The sequence below is a fragment of the Mustela lutreola genome, chromosome 18 (genome assembly GCF_030435805.1).
Source record: "Mustela lutreola isolate mMusLut2 chromosome 18, mMusLut2.pri, whole genome shotgun sequence".
In the NCBI taxonomy this organism is placed as follows: Eukaryota; Metazoa; Chordata; class Mammalia; order Carnivora; family Mustelidae; genus Mustela; species Mustela lutreola.
In genome coordinates this window covers 34,707,441-34,725,144 of record NC_081307.1, presented here as the reverse complement: position 1 = coordinate 34,725,144, position 17,704 = coordinate 34,707,441, and the positions used below count along the sequence as shown (strand labels likewise).

Genomic DNA, 17,704 nt, shown 5'->3' with positions numbered 1-17,704 from the left:
TACATGTAACATTATTTACATGTAACATTACATGTAACATTATTTTAAAAGTCAATATCAGATAAAGGCCTAGTATCCAAAATCTATAAAGAATTATTAAACTCAATACCCAAAGAACAAATAATCCAATCAAGAAATGGGCAGAGGACTTGAACAGACATTTCTGCAAAGAAGACATCCAAATGGCCAACAGACACATGAAAGTGCTCAACATCACTCGGGATCAGGGAAATACAAATCAAAATCACAGTGAGATACCACCTCACACCAGTCAGAATGGCTAAAATGAACAAGTCAGGAAACGACAGATGCTGGCGAGGATGCGGGAAAAGGGGAACCCTCCTACACCGTTGGTGGGAATGCAAGCTGTTGCAGCTACAACAGTATGGCGCTTCCTCAAAAAGTTGAAAATAGAGCTACTCTATGACCCAGCAATTGCACTACTGGGTATTTATCCCAAAGATACAAATGTAGTGATCTGAAGGGGCATGTGCACCCCAATGTTTATAGCAGCAATGCTCACAATAGTCCAACTATGGAAAGAGCCCAGATGTCCATTGACAGATGAATGGATAAAGAAGATGTGGGGTCTATATACAATAGAATGTTATGTAGCCATCAAAAATGGAAATTGTGCCATTTGTGATGACATGGATGGAACTAGAGGGTATTATACTAAGTGAAATAAGACAATGGGAGAAAGACAGTTATCATATGATCTTGCTGATATGTGGAATTTGAGAAACAGGGCAGAAGATCATGGGGGAAAAGAGGAAAAATGAAATGGATGAAACCAGAGAGGGAGACAAACTATAAAAGACTCTTAATCTCAGGAAACAAACTGAGGGATGCTGGAATGGAGGGTAGTGGGAGGGCTGGGTGGTTGGTGATGGACTCTGGAGAGGGTCTGTGCTATGCTGAGCGCTGTGAATTGTGTAAGACGGATGACTCACAGACCTGTACCCCAGAAACAAATAATACATTATACGTTAATTTAAAAAATAAATAAAATAAGAAATGGGGAAAAAAGAAGCACAACACTTAAAAAGAAAAACATACTGGTACATGCAACCGTAGGAATGAATATCGAAAACACTGAGTCAAAGTGGCTTCTGTGTCAAAGAATACAAGTACTTGAGAGGACATATATGATTCCATTTCTGTGAGGTTCTCCCACTGGCAAAACTAATCTTGGGTGATAGAAACTGAATCAGAGCTTGCCTCAAGGAGCAAGGGACTGACTGCAAAGAAGTACAAGGAAATTTCCTAGGGTGATAACAATGTCTGTACCTTGATTCAGTGGTGGTTACACAGAGGGTATATATCTGTCAAAACATACCAAACTCTATATGCAAAATGTATGCGTAATTACTCCATGTAAATTATACCTCAATAAAATTATTTATTTACTGGAGAGATCACAAGTAGGCAGAGAGGCAGGCAGAGGGGGAGAGGGAAGCAGGCTCCCCACTGAGCGGAAAGCCCAATGCCGGGCTCAATCGATCCCAGGACCCTGACACCACGACCTGAGCTGAAGGCAGAGGCTTAACCCACTGAGCCACCCAGGCGCCCCTAAAATTGATTTTTTAAAATGTAAAAAAAGAAAGTCAATACTGAAAACACTCAGGGCATATTTAAGCCATTGGTCTTTTAAAATATTTGTAAAGAAAACTATCTTACGGCAAAATATGGATACTAATATTCTAAGTAGTCACTGATACCATGTAAAAATGCTTTTGCTATATTTGCAAGCTTTAAGAAGCTCATCTTTATATAGCTCTCTAGAATTTTCTTCTCCTTTCAGGACTTACTGTGTGTATGTGTTGCTGTAGCTGTGTCTTTGTATGTCTTGCTGGTACTTATGCATTCTTTTTTGCTAGCAGCTGGATTGTACCAGCAAGTAATCTTCTATCAATAAGCAAACCACTCATATGGTTATATTTATGCAGGCAAAATATTTGTTCCCAGAGGAAAGTATTTCAGCGTGATGCCCTTTTAAACATGAGACAAGCACTTCAGTTGAGTTACTGAAATGTTTCCTTTTTAACCTGTAAGAGCAATTAAACATGATTTCCAGTTTATTTTACATGTGCTGGCTAGGAGCTCACGAAAAGTATTCAGCTCAAAGAAGTATTTCAGGTGGCCAGAGGGATTTAAATACTGGGAAGGATTCTTTTTGAGTAAAATACCTTAAACCATCTTAATTTATACTGAGGGATATTAAATCAAGTGATGAGTCTGAATGATCCCAGGGCACTGAATAATTTCCATCACGTGGTCATGCTAAGCAGAGGAACTTATAAGTTATGTTCCATATTGACTCCCTTGGTTATAAATTCCAATGTGTCATGTGCTAAAACATTTATAATCCTTATATTTATTCAGAGATGAATTTCAATAAAATGTAATAGCAACTGTTGTCCCTCTGGAACTTTCTCTCCTAGGATCACACTTTTTCCTAATAGTCAAAATCTGACATCTGGTTGGAGGAAAGGAGGAAGGGCAGGAGGAGATGAATGTTTTCATATCATCAAGTTTTGCTGATTGTGGAAGATAGTAAGGGACTGATCTTACCAGTTTATAATACAATTTTCATTTTATTTTAAACATTTTGCATGATATAAAAATATTGATCACAGTGAGCTTTACCAATTGTTATTGCTATAAAAATGAATGCAGAAACAATATTTTTAGTGGAAATAAATTATATAGTCATTTTTTTTTTTTTTTTAAATCACAAGAGAAAAACCTCAGCTCTGGTCATTGGCAGAAAAACCAGTCATTAAAAGAGGTCTTTTGCAGACGAGCTCCAGTCCGTTTCTGTAAAGTTATCCACACGGGTCAGCAAACGCTGACTTCTGTCTTTGTCTCCATGGCCCCACAAAGGTCTCTCTGTTCACAGACAGTTCTAATGTGGCAACACAGTTTTCCAAGAGAGAAAACTGACAAACTGGAAAATAGTACAGTCTTAGTTCATATGTGGTCTTTTCCAGTATGAAGGGACACAGCGACATACTTCTTCACTAAATAGAAGTCCTTGGTCACAATGCTTCGGTCGATTAGCACACGGTCTTCTGTAACAACTAGGAAAATGAGGAACACGTTTTTGTTAAAGGCCAAAGCAATGAGTTCATTACGCTACAAATGCAGTTGTCTCCCTAAATTTAAAACAAGAACAAAGTTACTCATTTTATCATAAAATTATTCTTAGGTTTATGTCTTATTGAAGTTAGTGCTGAGAATTACAAAATTTAGGAGGAATGGAAAAGCCTAAAAGCAATCTTGCTGATAGAACAGATGGGAGACTTGAGATGACGTGAGCTTTAGTTCTTTTGAAGTGCTCTCTGCTTCGAGGATGAAAGGAACATAAAACAGAAAATGTGAAAGTGAGTGTGCAAGGTCTACCGATGTGGTGTGAGCATAGCATCAAGGTCTGCCGATGTGGTGTGAGCGTAGCAGCATGGCAGAGTCCGCAAGCGTCTGGGACTTGCATGGAACCCAGACCTGCATGGAAGTCCAGCCATGCTGGCAGGATGTGGTCCTCCGCGGGGGGCGCCGCCCCCACCCCGTCCCTCTGCTGGGCAGGCAGGTGGCTGAGCCCGGGTGGTCCCCTCTTCCTCTCCACCTGGGCTGCAGGTGAGAAGAAGGTGGTCTGGGGGGTGGTGGGAGAGAGAGAGTGCCTGCTCTGGGAACCCCTCTCTTTGTACCCTAGACTTCCAGCTTCCAGCAGTGGTGAAAGGACATGATCAAACAGCCCCGTCGCTTCCGCAAGCAGGAGCTCTCTTTGAAGCAGCTGTGGGAGCGTGAGCGTGTCTGGTGCGAGAAGGGCTGGGTGTCCAGGGAGCCGGGCAGGGTGACCCCGCAGGGAGATCAAAAGTGCACGGCAAAGAAACTGCCGATGTGAGTCTGAAGTTTCATTTCTTGTGCTCTAGTAGAAAAGAAGGTGTATCTAGTTAAAATGTTACTGAGTTTTTTTTTTTTTTTTTTTACTTCTAAGTACAGATGCATTATTAGAAGACTTCTGGTATTCCTTTACTAAAAAGACGCAATTCTTAATCATCAGTGAAAGTTGCTGATTTAAGGCAGTGGACAAAAAAATACATAATCTGCTCCCTGCCCCACTTCTGGAATATTAAGAGAAAATGAGTGTACATATTTTTAAAATATTAAATTACCTTTTTTGTTTCAATATATATGTAAACCTGCAAGTATATCCTTAGAAAAATGAACACAGGAAGAGTTTCAGTAAATAGAAAGTTTTCATGAAGCAATGTATACTATTAGGAGAAATACAAAGATCAAAATCTTTTCTCTTAATATAAGAATTCTATAGAAAAATATGATGGCTGGTTAGTCTTATGTAAGCAAAAAATCAGGTATCTCATGGATGACGGCTTTTTCTTTCATTATTGCTTCAGAGTACCTTATAGAGATCCTTTTGTTTCCTTTTTTAGAGAAAAAAAAAATATATGTATATATATATGGATTTTACTTATTTATTTGACAGAGAGAGAGGAAACAGTAAAAGAAGGAACACAAGGGGAATGGTAGAGAGAGAAGCAGGCTTTCTGCTGAGCAGAGAGCCTGATGCAGGGCTCGATCCCAGGACCCTGGGATCACGACCTGAGCCAAAGGCAGAGACTTAACCGACGGAGCCACTCAGGTGCCCCTGCCCCTCCTTTTTGGAGTATTTTGAGCAACAACTGTATTCCAATTTTTCTTGCATATCCCTACTCGAACTACCAGAAGGATATTTCGAAAATGCAGAGTACTATATCAATACTAAATCTTACCAAAGATTATTAAATCAATTTGTATACTGAACCCTTCTGAGTGAACCCAGATTCCGGGAAGTTCCCTTATGCAATGGCTAACATGTTAGTATGGATGGGTCATTAGAGATAGAAATTGAAATAGGAGCACAAAAGTCACGAGGGTTAAAAAGATGAACATGATGAACATTATGAACATTAATGAAGGTACAAAACTGTAAATAAATTAAAGTCTCAAGTCCGGTGAGCGGTCCGCTGCTGCATGGGCATCTCTAAAGACTGAGCTTGGAAGAAGAGAGCCCGGTGGAGGTGATGAGGCACAGACCGTCTGAAAACTGGGAGGACGGCCAGAGAAGGAAAACCTATGTCTGCCAAAACAAAGAGGGGGGCTTCAAGAAAAGGAACAGAAAAGACAGGTTACACGAAGACCAACTTGCCCACCGGATTTGGCTGTGGAGTCTACTAACCCTTGACTAGCACGTTAGCCTGGCATTCTAGGGCCTAAACTCGGTCACAGCTGGTTGGACAAACGAGAGAAGGGGGGAATGCAAAGGCCGAGTGCCCGGGCCCTGGAGCGACTCTGAAGAGGACAAAGCTTCACTGCCACAGTGTGTTCAGCACCACGGTAAGATGCTAATAAAACAGAAGTATAGGAACTCTCATCAAGTAAGGGGAAAGAGAAGTAGTTAAAGATGTCAAACGTATGGGAGAGAGAAGGCCTGGCTGGTGGAGCTGTGCTGAAGGAAATGCCCAAATCACAGAGCCCGCCCAAACAGCCCACCTCGCAGTCCGATGAAAGAGGAAGTCGTTCAGGGAGTAACACTGGAAGTGTTTGAGGCCAGCAGTCTCATTTTGTTGGGGAAGAAGGGGGCAGAATCAACATTTCAGGAATGTGTCTTGAGTAATCTTTAAAATTACAATTTATTTCTCTAATTCCACTAAATACTTAAATGTTTTTCTAAATACAATTCTACATTTAGTGGCACTCTCCTATCCTCTGTAAATTTTCATACAATTTTCTGCACTTGGAACAGCTGTCTTTTTTTTTTTTTTTTTAAGATTTTATTTATTTATTTGACAGAGAGAGATCACAAGTAGATGGAGAGTCAGGTAGAGAGAGAGAGAGGGAAGCAGGCTCCCTGCGGAGCAGAGAGCCCGATGCGGGACTCGATCCCAGGACCCTGAGACCATGACCTGAGCCGAAGGCAGCGGCTTAACCCACTGAGCCACCCAGGAGCCCCAGAACAGCTGTCTTATATTACGATGGCATCATAAGTTTTGGTGGAGGCAGGGATGCCATGTTTGGATGTTCTGGAAATCCTCCTCAAGCGACTGTCTTGTGCATCTGTCTCCCAGCCCATGTGAGCACCACCGCCTCAAACTCAGCCTCTGGGATGAGCAGTAGGAGTGCATTCTGGGCTTGGATCTGGTTTTGGTTCCCAGGGATCCTTTCAGGAGCAAATACAGTCTCAAGGAAATTTCGGTGAGAAAATAAGAGAAGTCATCCTCCAGAACTGACGGGTCATATTCTAAAAAGCCTCCACCATTTTGGTTGAGGAAACTGTCCTCAGTAAGAGAAAGGAACATACTTTACGAAGATTTCTTACCTGCATGTTTGATGTTGAAATTTCTTTCCTTTCAAGAGGCATTTCTGTGAATTTTCTGTACATTCACAGGCACATTTTCCGGGGTTTAGGGGTTGATGTCTTGGGCAGGTTCTTCTGCATACGCACTGGCATGTGGTTTCGTCAAATTCCCTGTTGGCCCCACAGGAGCTGGGTAAAAGTTTGTTTTTACAGACACACTGGCACGAGTTTCTGTCTAGTTCTTTCTGGGGTCCACAGCTGGAAGGATGGAGCCCCCCTTTGCAGACACACTGACATGTTTCTTCGTCGAGCTCCTTGTTGGGTCCACAGATGTCATGGAATCCATCTGCAGAGTCTAGACAAAGACAGTCAGACATCTTCAGTATACCTTACTGGTGTGAAACAATTAAAAGCACTGAAAAGCGTCTCTATGTTTTTCATTAAAGGGTGTGCACAAACATGAGTCTGTCCCTTTACAAGGAAGTTCAAAACAATAGCAATGTCAAGTAGACAGCATCCTCTCTGGTAGTCTCTTATTCCAGAGCGTAATCATCAGAATATTGTACATGTGGTTTTAATACTAAAATGTTAACCAAAATAGAGGCACTTGGCATTTTGTCTTCAAAGTATCATTCTGCTTAAAATAAATAAATAAATAAATAAATATGATTCTGCTTACCATCTCCAGAATTTGAGGAAAAAATAAAATCTTGCTGAGCCAGGCATCTGCAGAGGTGATTATTCCAGAAGTAGTTTGTGGGGCAAGTCTTGTTTGCAGCTTGGCACCTTGGGGAGAGACAGAGGAGTTAGCAGTCTAACTGGTGCACGGAAGGCCTCCTCTCTTTTCTTCCCTGTGTATTACAAAGCCGGTACACGCCTGTGAAAAAGCTTTAAAGGGATGCGAGGATATCTGAAATGAAATGTGAAAGTTCCCTCTCCCGAGTGTCTCCCTCCCCCACATATGTGGCCAAGTTCTAATCCCAGAGGTGACCACTTCGTGGTATGGTCTAGATCACTACACACTTTGATCTTGTTAAGGCAGGTACATTTATTTGTATAATCACATGGTGGTTTAGTTGGTGCAAAAAACCAGGATAAGCCTCTTCTATTACTCTGAAGCTTCCTTCGTCCACTAAACAATATATTGTGGATATCTTCGTAGTTCTTTGCAGGATGTCCTGCTTGTTAGTGGTACATAGCCCTCCATGAAATGAATGAGGAGTGATGTCCCGTTGGTCACTGTTGAAACTGCTTCCAGTCTGTGGCTCTTCTAAACAAGTCTACAGGAAACCTCTTTGTACTTTACCTTTCCTGACTTATTTCTGAACCAGAGATATCTATGACTATGAAGGGTCTACTGATCCAAAATTTCCACTCGACACTGTGCCAGAAGGGCATCAAAGCCCATGCTTGATGTTACTGCTGCTCTAGTTTTCTCTCCCTTCCTCTCTCCTCTTACATTCTCTTTATCTGTTTTAGTAAAAGTTATGAACATATGGGCTTCCATCCAATACACCAAGTATTCCTCTGCTCCAGCCATCCGACTGCTGGCACCTGTATGAAATGAGCCTTGTGGAGGACAGCCTTCTCTGTTCTCTGGGGTGAGCAGATGTCGCAGGCCTCATCTTGCCCATTGTCTCCTCTACACCTAGAATCAGCCGTTCCTTCAAGAAGCCCTTGCTGTCGGGAAATGCCACTTGGGATTAGGTTTGCTCAGTGCCAACAGCTTACATGACTACTTAACCTTTTCAGGGCGCAGAGCTACAAAAAGCACGTATATCCCACAGAAGGTCTTCCTAGTTGATGTTTGCCCACTAGAATTCTGGGCTCTTAATATCCTTACAGAGTATCTATACACCTCTTACTACCTTATTTTTCAACTGACGTTGCTGCAGGGGAAATAATTGTATCTTTCACACTCAGTATCATGAACAGTATGTGAGGGAAGAGTGCTGAGTTACGCGTCAGGTTGGTAGAACAGAACAGTCACGTGTAGACCTCTTAACAGGTGAACCGAGTGTAAACAAACAGGTCATGTGCTTTGGATGTTGCTGAGAAAAGTTCCAGAGTCTTACTGTGTGATGACGCCATGCCATGCCTTTAGAAGCCCGCCTGATGCCTCGCATAGTACCCCGGGAAGGACTTTTTGAACCGTGTAAGCACATCTACGGTCGGTAACCACTTTTCCCTTGACAACTGCCCTGAGGATTTATGGACTTTCTCCCACTTGGCAGTCTCTATAGCAGCTCTCAGACCCAGAGAGTCTTATCCTGCTCAGTGGGAGAATTTGCCTAAAACGCACACTTCTCCACACAACCATGAGTCGCAATGACTGTCTTCCCCTTATCCCTCCTCCCTTGTAACATTCTTCAAGGACCATGTCTTCAGTCTGATGAGGACCATCTCTTATGGAAAGTTTTCTTGATTTTATAACAAGTTTTTGAATGCTGTGTGTTATTTGCTGTCCCATATCATAAGCTAATAATTTCTCACTGAGCATGCAAATAATCCAAGTAGTCACACATAAAGTAGCCATGTGTTAACAAGCATAGAAATTGTTGGATGATCAAAGAAACAGTGTTTGAGCTTTTTAGATCCTATCACAGTAGCATGTTACTTTTCTACAGGTATTGTGTTTAAGCTCCTTGTAGGAAATGAGTTATGTTTGGGGTTTAATTCTTCCCATTTAAGACAATACAAATTTGTTTGGAATGTATATTTTTGAAAATAGGCTATTGATCTTAAGTAAGAGATACCTGTACATAGTTTAGGAGGAAAAAAAAAACCCAGTCATAGTGCGATTTCCAAATGTAATTTAACATTACTGGGTTTTAAACTTACTTCTTGACGTCATACTAATAACTTCCGTTAAAATTTTTGTTCCTAACAATCTTTATATTTGCTTAAGTATATATTAGGTATGCCTATATATAATAGTAAGATATTTGCCTCCTGCATATATCATATGCTTTTTTCTTTATAATTTTATTTTTTGAAAATTTATGTGATTTCAGTTAAAATTATGAGAAAATATACATTCAGAGGAGTTCATTCTGATCCATGTCCTCAGCAGGCTGATCCTTTTTGCATTTTCTGGTTTATGTTTTCAGTGTTTCTTTTTATAAATAAAAGAAAATATGTATATATGTATATATCTTTCCCATTCTGTTATCCCAAACATAGCCTCCCTTACATGCTCTTCTAAACCTTGTTTTTCCAGTTAGCTGTGGGCCTTGGGGAACATTATACCTCCCTAATAATTTTATGTATTCCCAAGAGCAAGTCTTTACTTACCACATATTTTGGTCATTACTGTTTTCTTGGTTAATCATTAATGTGCATTGTTCCACAAAAAATTCAGACAGTGCTTATCAATTCTCCAAAACCAGTATCATTTTTTTTTTCATTTACCTCCTATCCAAAGCTTTAGTCCCTTCCATCAAATAAGATGCTGTTAGGTTAAGTTATATAATAGTAATGCACTCAATCCCGGCCCAATGCAACTCAGACCACTCTTCGTAAATGAAGGTTTGGGCTGTGTTGCAAGGTTGACACACACATGATTTAAGTGACACACTCCCTTGCTGTAATCAGGAGGGCACAGGCCTATGGTGGCTGCAGAAGGGCGAGATCATTTTGCCAATATGTGATTTCTTCTGCCATTACCTCAGCCAGTGTTCTTCCAGTTGTTACTTGTAACCCATCAGTGGATCACGAAATCAACAATAATGGTTGGGAAATGCATTCATAAACTCAAAGGGTGACATGTAATAAAAACTGCTAGAATGCATGTGATATGGATCACTTTCTGCAGTGACAGTTCAGTTCTCTTTGTGCATATGTTTTTGTTATAAGCACATATAAACAGGCATGTATACGTCCTCACACATATAACCTCCCCGTCCCACATGTGGTGTATGTCTGTCTGTCTGTATGGTAGCAATGTCCAGTGTGTCTGCTTCTTAGTTACAGTCGTTGAAGTTGATAAGCATATCTAAGCTACTTATTTTCATGGGAAAAAGTGTTAAGAATGATCTCAATCTCTAGCCTAAGTGAGACTGGTCCATCCTGAGGTCTTTAACTGCAGGAGAACATGCTAATGTCTCTGTACTGAAGTGAAAGTTGGTTTACAAAATTGTTCAGCCTAAAGGGGTAGGAAAATCATGTCCTATTTCTCATGTCGTGAGGGAGAAGAAAGAGTTCTGTAACATCTCACATCCTTAAAAAGATAAATCCAAAAATATGGACTTTGTGTAGAAACTGATGAACGAATGCATTTCTGAAAATGTCCTACAAAATAACAAGGTATCTAGTGCCTAGTTTTACAGCATTCAGTAATCCCCTAGGATCTGGCTACACCAGCTCTTTTGGTTTTGCACACGCACGCTGAATAAAAATATGGCCTTTAGAATAACAATTTCAGTTGTTATACCTGACATGTTTTTGTCAACATGAACTTTATATTATGGACTAATTATGCTTTGTTCAAGGTGAACCAAATATTTTAATTTCTAAGATTCTTAAAACTTAAATTTCTAGAAAAACATCACTGTAAAAGCTTTGCCAAAAGAAACTACTACTTATCAATGTTAACATTTTAATGCTGAAATTTGAAGTCTTGCTAGATGCCATTTAATGAAGGATACAGATATTTACATAGGATGCATTTTCATAATTACTAAATGAGGTTCCCTGCTCTAAAAGTGAAAGGCAAGTTCTTAGCATAAATCTTCTCATGCAAAAAAAAAAAAAAAAAAAAAAAAAAAAAAAAAGACATTTCCAGAACAGTATCTTAGAATGAAAGAAAATGTTCTAATGTGGATAGAAGGTAGCACAATTTACTTATCTCCTCCATATTTTCATCTCCAAAGCATTTTTATCCTATTGAAATTTTTCTTCAAGTTCCAAATATTAGTGTGAACATATTAAAACTTTCAAAGAAATTATTTTTGTATACCGTCTTTATAAAATACTGATCCAAAGACGCATTTTGTCTGCAAAGCCATTGCCTATGCAATTATTTGTAAAGTAGATCTGTGTTTATTTACATGTGAGAATCACATGTAAATAAAGTTTCCTACTTTGCCTTTCCCATCCCTCCCCAGCAAACACAACCACAATCCTGTTTATAATACTTACAAAGGAAAAAGATGCTTTTCTAAGAATTATTTCATTACCTCATTCAACTGGTTAGGTAACTGTTGCTAGTTAGAACTAGAGGATAAAAATGTAAGGGCATACCATTTAAGAATGATGGATTTAATGATTAAAATGATTCTTATCTCACCATTTACCTTTTGAAATTTTGAAAGACTAGTATGTTCCGTGTGATTAAACACTACACACTGGTTAAGAGTTGTTAGCTTCTGTGCTCTGGACACTGTAGCAGGCTGTTTTGTCCATCGTGCTATTTGGGTTCTTTCATCATCTCTATACTTTGGCACTAGAGTTTCTACATGCTTGGAAATTCTCTGACTCCCCTAATCCATATTTAAGGAACGCAGACACACTCCTACATTTTGTTTGGCATTAGTAAGCACTGAGTTGAATGTAATATAGTTTGTAATGTATTTCTCAGTGGAAAAAACCCTCTTCATCTGGATTTGTTTAACTATTTTTGATCCACTTTACTAAATATCTCTTAAAATATTTCATAGATCATTCAAAATGAATGTCAACATTAACTGAATACAAATTCAATTCCTAGCACTCAATGGCTTTTTAAAAATGCAAATTCTTTCTGTGGACATGAACTGTGCTATTAATCAAATGCTCTCATTGGCATCTCTTTTCATAAGGTGTCTCCACAGTCACCCAGCTGATTAAAATTCTGCTGATCATTGGTATCTGTAGTACACAGTCCTGTTCCTCAAATAGCTAGCCTGCCTTAAGTCTCCCTAAATGTGGAATGTGATCAGTGATACGAGTCTGAAAGCCTGTACCGTGAGCACTCACACATCCCTTCTAAGCACCTTCATATCATTCAATGATCTATCCAGTAAGATGATCTATGTTGCATTAAGAAAACCTATAAAGGGGCAGGATGGGGGAGGCAGACTCTGACCATGTTAATAATGTCGATAAATATCCGAGTGCATTTTTGATTCCCCAAGTGCTGACTGTTGATGTCATCTGAACTTTCACCCACTGTGATTAATAATCACTCAAACCTGTAATTATATTTTGAAAGAATATCCATCCAGACCCTCTGGCCCAAGACACTTGTCAGAATAGCAGCTGGAAGGGCAATGTTTTCTTTCATTATTAGAGCCACAGAGCCCTAGGTAAAATACTTCAACAGTTTTTTTCCCAAGGACTTTGAATTGCTGTGTTCATCTTGAGTTCCTCATGTATGGCCCTTGAATACACTTGACTCTCTAAGGCAAGGTGTTAGGGGAATCTGGGAAAGGAGGGTAAGAGGTATATGGGAATTCTTTGTACTTTTTGCTGAAATTTTTTCTATAAGCCGAAAACTGCTTTAAAAGGTCTATCAAAAATACTTAGGAAATGACTGATAGATTTGGTCTAACGTAGACATTTCTTAAAAATCATTATCAGTGCATTTTAGTTGAACTTGACAATATGTTGACAAACTCTTTGATCTAATAGTTCCCATCTCTGGGTGACAATGCAGTCACAGCCTCAGAGCAGAGGATACATTGCTGGAATATTCTCAGCCACAGACCTTCTGCTTAATTTCTACAAGTCGGCAAGTCACAGGAATGCTGCGCTTCCAACTGTTCTCTCTTAGAAGGCAGAAACTAGAGGGTCCAAGGGAAGGAATACTGGACAGCACAGTTAGATTCCTTTTAGAAAAAAAATACCCTCCAGGGTCTGGAGACTCTTACTTGAGCTCCATGGGTGAATTCATATCAATAGGTGCTCATTTGAAGGCATTAGATAATATTTAGATAATAACGAACTTTGTTAAAAAGAAAAAAAGAGGATGAACAGACATGAAAATAAAAGTTCAAAAATAATTCTATAGTATCACAGGGGTTTTCAACCTAGAAAGGGGATATTTTCAGGGCAGAATACAGATGCATGTTTTAAAATACTGGAAAAGTATTTATTTCTGATCAATCAGCACAAGACTATGTTGCAGTTTAACTGGCAGATATGTTACCTTTGCATTTTTGCTCTGATGCAGTTTATTAAATGTATCACGCTATTCTATCTCTATTTTTGGTGAAGCAACAACATATCTTAAAATTAAAAGAAAAGAAGAACATTAAAATGAGAAGAATCCCTCACGGATATTCAAGCTTCTAAGCATTCGGACTGAGGATCTGTTACAGATTAACAAAGACACTGAGCACTCAAGTTCTACTTCAAAGGTTGCCAGGGACATAAATCTACTGTGTTCCTTGGAGAAGAGAAGACTTCTCACACAAATGAAATTTTCCTTAATAAGCCCGAATAACTCAAACTTCTTAGAAGCAAATATGTTTTAGATGGTGTCTTGGTAAGCAATGTTGACATTTTTGTAAAAGAAATGAAAACCAGTAAACAAATAAAAACAAAGGAGCCTTCAGGCTAGGTTTTTCCATGTTCTCATCTTTTTTCACCCCTTCTTTTCCTCTCTCACCACACCAGGCCTCTCCCCCAAAGACTGATGTAACCTCTTTATCAGGTTGAAATCACCCATGGTTTTTATTTATTATCATTAAAAAAAATTCAAGGTACCCTGGCTCTGCTGAGCACAGTTTTGTCATTTCTCTACCAAAAAACTCCCCACGCTACGCCAATCCCTCTACAGAAAAGGTGAAACTCTTCAGGCTGGTGCTTCCGAAGCACAGGCTTAGCGTTGCCTTTTTAATTTAGTCTCCTCTGGCCTTCACCGATTAACACCCAAATAAATTATTCTCTATCCATTGTCCCCAGAATGTGCTATTTCCTTGAGGAACCCTATGGGACATTGTCAGTGAGAACCAACTGACTAATATATTTGCCCCTGGGTAAAACTCACTTCAAGGCACTTGGATATCAAATGTGACATCTCTCTCTTTTGATTTTACCCTCTTCCTAATAAGTAGCATAGTGCCTCCCCTATAGGAGGTATCACAGAATAAGCATGAACATTCACTCACTCATTCATTCATACAATGGAATATCATACATGTATGGAATGAACAAGCCAGGCCTATAGACCTCAAAATGATGATTACATGTCTAACACATACCATTGAGAGAAAAAAGTAATGTCACCATTTTAACATAAATATTTTAAACAAAGCTGTACTATACATTATTTTTTCCTACGTTAATACATCCGTATGCCATAAAAATGGAAGAGCATGAATGAGAATACAATTTCCAGGCAGTGGTTACCTCTGGGAACAGAGGATGCAGAATGGTGACTGGGGCTTTGAGCTGTATCTTAAGTGAATATGACAAAATGCTTGTTGAATTTCAAGTCAACATATGGAAGAATATATCCATATCCAACAATATGGAAGGATAGATCATTTTGTGAGTTTTTTTTCCTTGTCCTTTAGTATTTATTTGGAGATTTCTTTTGAAATTTAAAAAAGTTAAAAATGCAGTAATGATTGGATTCCCAGAGGAATGGATTGGCTCCAAATTTAGTCTGAATCTCTGGTTTGCTCCTCTCAGTCGGGTGATGGTGGGGAAAATGACTTAATCCCTCTGATTCGGTTTCTCATATAATAATTGAGAATTTCACCTTCAGAATTCACCCTCTTGTTTCCTCTGCCTCTTTCTCAAGACTGTTGTGCAACGTGGGATATCAATAAATAAACACGTTATCTCCACTTTTTGTCCTTCCGATAATGGAGTCAGTCCTGGTCATTCTTGAGTTTGACCTAATTCTTGATCATCCCACCACTTTTTTCTTTGAATTACTGGTTTTTGCAATCTCCTTTGGATTTCATAATAAACCATTACTAGTCTTAATTCTTCTGGCTGTTCTTAAGTCTCCGGCGCAGAGCACTGTTTCTCCCAGTTTCTTAAGTAGCGATCATCCCCAGTGTCCACTGCTGCTTCTCTTTTAATGGTCTCTATTTTCCTTGTGGGTTCATCTCTTCCAGTGCTCGACCAGCTTCATGCCGGTAGCTACCGAAGAAGTGTGCCCTCCTTGGGGCACCTCCAGATCCCAATGCCTATGGAATATTTCACTTTGATTTCTTACAGACACCACAGACACCAATATGTATATTCAAACCAAATTCCCCGTTTCTATTCCATTCTCCCCGTGAACACGCGTTCCGTCTTTGTATCATCCGTGCACTTTCATCCTTAACTTCTGCCTCCGTGTTCTCCCACACACGTGGCCCCCAAGTGCTGGGCTTTCTGAAAAATGTCTTTCCACCTCTTTTTTCTCCATCCCCATTTCCACCACCGTGGGTCTCACCCTTATTATTTCTGTATCAGATTATTTCGTGAGCTGCTTCCATTTTCCCTTCTCCTGTTTTGCTCCTCCAACCCACCTACACAGGTTTCAGGATGTTCTTTCTAGAATATACAATGTAAACATGACAGGTCCGACATGTATCTTCTAATGGCTCTTGAGAAACTTGAAGAAAAAGTCCATCCTTGGCATGGCAGGTGCAATCCTGTGGACTTCTGCAGACCCAGGCTGGTCCTCTCCATCTCCAGCGTGATGGCAGGCATGTGTCCTGCATACACACTTCCTCTACCACACTAACTCCAGTCCCTTGTTCGCACGACTGACTCGCTTATGGGATTTCTCTAGAGGAGCAATCCTGTCTACGTTCTCTACAGCCTGGCATGGTAGCTGCACCACACAGACACACAGTGACTGTTTGATGAATAACTCAATAAAGCACAGCATTGTGTTTCATGTACTTACTATACTAGATGCAGTTGTGTTTATATTCTGGCACATGAGCTGTTTTAGTTAAGGAAGTATATTATCCATTGTTTTAATATCCCACATCTCTTAGGATGGTGTGGCACACATGTCAGACTCAACATAAATGTCTTATGAATGAATGAATACTACTTTTACCAACGAACAAAATCTAGGGCATCCCTTCTTAATCACAAATGACTCCCTCCATAGAAAGAAACATTCCATGTAAGGGGTCATGGGGACTCCACGGTGTTCAAGCTGATGGAAAATATAAGAGGAAATAATTGGAAGGGAAGAGAATAATCTGTAAATACGTCAATATGAGTATTGCTATCTAATCTCTTCTCAATATAATCTCTTCCACCTCTGGAAGTTTTCTTCTTTCTTTCTTTTTTTTTGATAAATATAGAAATTCCATAAGATATTGGGGAAAACATGGGTTTAAGAGCTATAAGACTTGAATTTTTATTTTTTTTCTAGCACTTTTCTTAGCTGTTAGGTTTGTATGTGCTAATTAACATTTCCAGTGCTCAATTTTCTCATCTGTAAAATGTCTGTAAAAATAGCAGCCAACATTTACTGAATGCTCACTATCAGGCATTAGGCCCTGTGCTAACGCTGAGCAGGGATTACTGATGATGAACATCGCTGCGTCCGTGTGTGAGGTGTTGTCCTCCTCATTCTCATTATTGCTCTTATTCTATTACATCATCACACAGTATCAGATGGGTATGTAATAGAGCATAGTGTCATTGGATAGGTTGGTCACGAGGATTAGGTTATGAAGTTTACACTGCATTATTAATAACACTTTGATTTACGTTTTGTTTTGTAGCTGAGGGAAATGAGTAGCAAAAGGTTTCTAGAAGTTAGTGAAACCCCAAGCAGAAAAGGAATTTCCTAACCAGGAAGCTGTGGGCAGGGTGCACACCCTTCGTCCCCGTGCTCTGGGGCGTGAATCACTGGTGTGGCCTCCTTGTGGGGCTTGTATGAATATGATGTGGGCAGATGCTTGTGCAAAGTGATGTCTAGTGAGCTACTACTGCTACTACTAATCCAGCTAGAACACGGGTCCTACCTCCTTGACTGTCAGTGCTATGAGGCCAGGAGCAGGCAGGCTCATGCTTGTCCTCTCTCTACTACCTTGCAGCGTTCTTGGCCCATTTTAGAGACTCAATTATTTTATGAATCACTTATTTTATGAATGATTCATTTAGTGATTGAATTATATTCCTTCATGAATAATATGAAACAAAATGGTGCACTACTTATTTAATCCCCTAATAATGGGCATATGACGCCATGAGAAAGGAATGCCTCGTTTTCATCGTGCTGGTGGCTCCTGAGAGCACGTGGTTGGGGAAGAGCTGTGGCCATGGCTGCGAAATTTCAAACTCCATATGAAGGAGGGTGGGGAAGCTCTCTCCGCTGAGGAATCATGAGAATCTTAAGAGGTTTGACTTAATTACCATAAAGATTTTAAGCAAGCTACCGTTTTAAACCTAAATGAA

The 17,704-nt window shown here is 39.8% G+C and overlaps 1 protein-coding gene across 1 annotated transcript in view; it reads right to left on the bottom strand.

The window, feature by feature from the left end:
* Window positions 1–2,577: 2,577 nt before the first annotated feature.
* VEGFC (vascular endothelial growth factor C) overlaps window positions 2,578–17,704 on the bottom strand; it is a 98,644-nt gene continuing 83,517 nt past the window's right edge. Inside the window, exons 5-7 of the mRNA XM_059155878.1 lie at window positions 7,038–7,144; window positions 6,380–6,713; window positions 2,578–3,083 (exon numbers count right to left, since the gene is read on the bottom strand). Of these exons, the coding sequence (XP_059011861.1) occupies window positions 2,969–3,083; window positions 6,380–6,713; window positions 7,038–7,144 (556 nt within the window). The 3' untranslated portion in view covers window positions 2,578–2,968. The remainder of the gene's footprint in view (window positions 3,084–6,379; window positions 6,714–7,037; window positions 7,145–17,704) is intronic.